We start from the raw sequence: 3531 nt of genomic DNA, 5'->3' as shown, positions 1-3531 counted from the left end.
CTGGGGTGGGGAGGGGATGTAAGGGTTTCCCTTGCCTAGAAGAGAAGATTGAAATAATTCTGCACTTCTCCCTTTCATGCAGCCAGGTACTCAAGATCGCAGAATGGAGCAGAGATACGGTATCTACTTCATTCTGGCTTGGTCACTAGATCTGCAATATCCTCAAGTCATGCTAGGCAGCAAGGCTTTGGGCTAGGGCTCCTGAAGCCACATTACAGCAAAGAAAAAAAACACCTTTGAAACAGGAGAAAAGAATGCCTAAAAAAGAAAAGAAAACACAGAAAACCCCATCCAAGATGAGAGAGTAAGCTAAAATTCTAAACCACAGAAGGAAACCAAATATTAAGGATACAAATAAACTCACTAACTAGGACAATTCACCATTATTGAAATGCAAATCAAAAATTGACTGCTAAATAGTGTAAGATAAAAGAGCAAAAAGAAGGAATTAAATTCATACATACACCAACAAATTTGCCGTATATGAATAGTCATTTATAAGAAGTCATATATGAATAAAGAATAAATGGTGAAAAGATAAAACAGTGAGAAAGTCTAGAAATGAAAAATACAGATGTTAATAAAAATATTAGCATGAAAAAATCCCCATAAAGAATAAATTTATACTAGACCTAGTCTAAGAGAGAATTAGTGAATTGGGAAACAATTCTGAAGAAATCATCCAGAATGCAGCAGAGATTAATAAATGGATGACAGCATGAAAAAGAAATTATAAAATATGTAAGGTAAAGTAGGACATTTCAATATTTATCTCTTATAAGTAAAAAAAGAAAAAGAAAAAAAGGATCAATATTTAAAGAAATGACTGAAAATTTCCCATAATTATGTAAGACATGAGTTCTCATACTGAAAGCATATTCTGAGTTCTTAGTTGGATAAACAAGAATAAATTTTGTGACTCAGAAAGAGAAGTGTTGAGTCTAACACAGTACCCAAAATATAGCAGTTTTCAAAATTGTTTATCACTAAAATTCAGAGCACCAGGATTACGATCCAAAGATAAAATCTCCCTCCAGAACAGATGGAAGTTAAGATAGTGTTTGCTCCAGGGATAAGCTTGGACTGGTTTGCTTTGAAAGATTAGTTTCTCATGCTCAGGGTTCCTCAACTGTGAGGCAAACCCACTGTATATACAGTACCTACTTAGGCTTACAGCCCTATGACCTGTCAGGCAAGGACAACAAACATTAACATAAAACCCATGCTGCTGACTTAACTGTGAGTAACAATGTCCTTTATCTCTGATCCAGGAGTCTCATCTTCTAGCCTTCACAAAACTGGCAAGTCAACTTACTAGCTTTCAAGTAGGGTAAAACCTCAGGTCCCTCAGAGTTCTTGACATTGACCACCCTGTACAACGCTGGTATATACTTTAGTTCTTGTTTGACTGCTTGTTGTTTGTCTGTTTGTTTTGAGAAGGATGGGACTGTGTCAGACTATAAAACTGTATTCACACAAGGATAAAAATAGGAGCCTGTCTGAGCCAAAGACCACCTCTTTGCTATAAACCCCATGCCTGCTTCCTTCTTTTTGGCACTCTATTCCACTCACAACTTTAATTCTTCCTCATCACAGGTGTATTAGTTCTGTCTCTCCAGTAAAGTTGTAAGCTCACATAGGCAAGGAGAATATCTCTCCAGATCTTCCACAATTGTTAGGCCATTTACTTTGATGCAAATAAAGCTTGGGCTTTGGGATCAGGATCTGAAATCCTGCTAAGTCATTCATTACTTCTACAGCCTTGTACAAGTTAATGAGTCTCTTCAAACCTCAGTTCTCCTCAGCTATGAAAATGAAGTATCAAACACATTCCTCTCAGGGTTGTTGTAAAAACCCATGGGGCAATATAAATAAAGTCCTCATACAATGGGCATTAAGAAAATAGGAATTAAATATGTAAAACTGCTAAAAGAATTTAAATATAACTGTCTCTTAAGTCATGTCCAACTCCCTAAATAGTGATAGGCTCCTGAGATGAAACTAATAGGATTCTCAAGAAAGAATTTAAATGAAAAATGACTACTCTTTGACTTAACAGTACCACCTATAGTAATTTATCTTAAGGAAATAATAAAAGATTGAAGTACAGCTTTTTTCATTATGGTGTTACTTACTAGAATAAAAACAACTAATAACAACTTAAATGTCTAATAATAGAGGATTATTTATATCAGTTGTGCAAGAGAATGTTGTGCAGGCATTAAAATTTTTTGATAGAAGGATATTTAATGACATAGATATTCACTATTCAATGAAAAAAGGCAGTCTCCAAAACACAAAAATATTACTTAACTTTTTAAAAATATATTTCTGTTCATAAGATACTATAAGGTTATAGATTGATTTTTTCTACATTTCTTCATATCTTCTAAATTTCCTAATAAACACATATACTATCTATAATATATAAAAAACATGGCAATATTATAAATACATAGATTTTTAAAAATCCAAATAAAAAGTATAAATAAATATATTATTTTTGAATATAATTTAACTAAGGAAAACGATACCAACAAATAACAGTATCAAAAAAATCAAATTTTATGTTCCTTCTTAAATCTCAATTCTAAGATATCTTACTTTACGGAGGAGCAGAAAATGTATATGAAAATTTATACTAATAGTAGTCACCTATTGAAGTTTACATTCTTTGTTTTCAGGAAGTTTCTGTAAAAACGCTGCCAGTAATTTTACCAATTTCGGATGCAACTCAACTTCTGACAATCACTTTTCATGTAAGTGCCCCCGATCTCCAAACCACAACCATGGAATTTAAGTTCTTTTCTCACCTTACCTATTTCCTTATAAAATTGTTCAGTCTTTAGATGATCCTTGGGCTTTTAGAGTTAAGATGTTATTTGATTACCTGGCCTTTTCTGTGCCTCCCATGCATTGATAAATGTCAATGAATTCCATGAGTTGTTTTTGCAACATCACGTCTTTTCCCTCAATTTGAGTAATGAATTTATGCTGCAGAAGATCTGACACTGTTGGGCGCTTTTCATAATCTTTAGTCAAGCACCTGCACTGGCAAAAAAGAACATGCAATTATTAGATAAGTTATATAAAGTATGACTCATATTGCTAAAACTACTCTAACATAAGAGAATAATAGTCCTCATAATCGCTCAGCCCAGGTCTCAGAAACACCTCAAAAAATGTTAAAAAGAAATGGGACATAATGAATATTTGTGAAAGTGCACACATCTGTGATTATGCTACTAAATACTACTTCCCTAGTCTCCCTGAAAGCATTAGTGCATAGTGAGAATTAAACTCGGTCTCCACCATGAAGTCTCCTTTACATGTTACTAGCTAAAAATAAATAAGTCATTACAGTTTTAATGCTTATCTGAAATTAAAATAAACTTTTCAGTTTCCCTCACTAACACTTCTAAAAGCTTCTCATTGATCTAATTCTTTCTATGTGATAAAACTGCTAACCCATTTGAGAAGGCTAATGTATTGAGGATGTTTAAATTCCACGTCAGTAGATGTTTTCTGAGG

At 33.4% G+C, this 3531-nt stretch overlaps 1 protein-coding gene across 1 annotated transcript in view; it reads right to left on the bottom strand.

Moving 5' to 3' along the window:
- The window catches only part of MYO3A (myosin IIIA), a 212238-nt gene that overhangs the window by 156754 nt on the left and 51953 nt on the right, over positions 1-3531 (bottom strand). The window contains exon 8 of the mRNA XM_006773822.2: positions 2891-3046. Within this exon, the coding sequence (XP_006773885.1) occupies positions 2891-3046 (156 nt within the window). The remainder of the gene's footprint in view (positions 1-2890; positions 3047-3531) is intronic.

Source organism: Myotis davidii, unplaced genomic scaffold (assembly GCF_000327345.1).
Source record: "Myotis davidii unplaced genomic scaffold, ASM32734v1 scaffold86, whole genome shotgun sequence".
In the NCBI taxonomy this organism is placed as follows: Eukaryota; Metazoa; Chordata; class Mammalia; order Chiroptera; family Vespertilionidae; genus Myotis; species Myotis davidii.
This window is presented reverse-complemented; position numbering and strand designations above follow the sequence as displayed.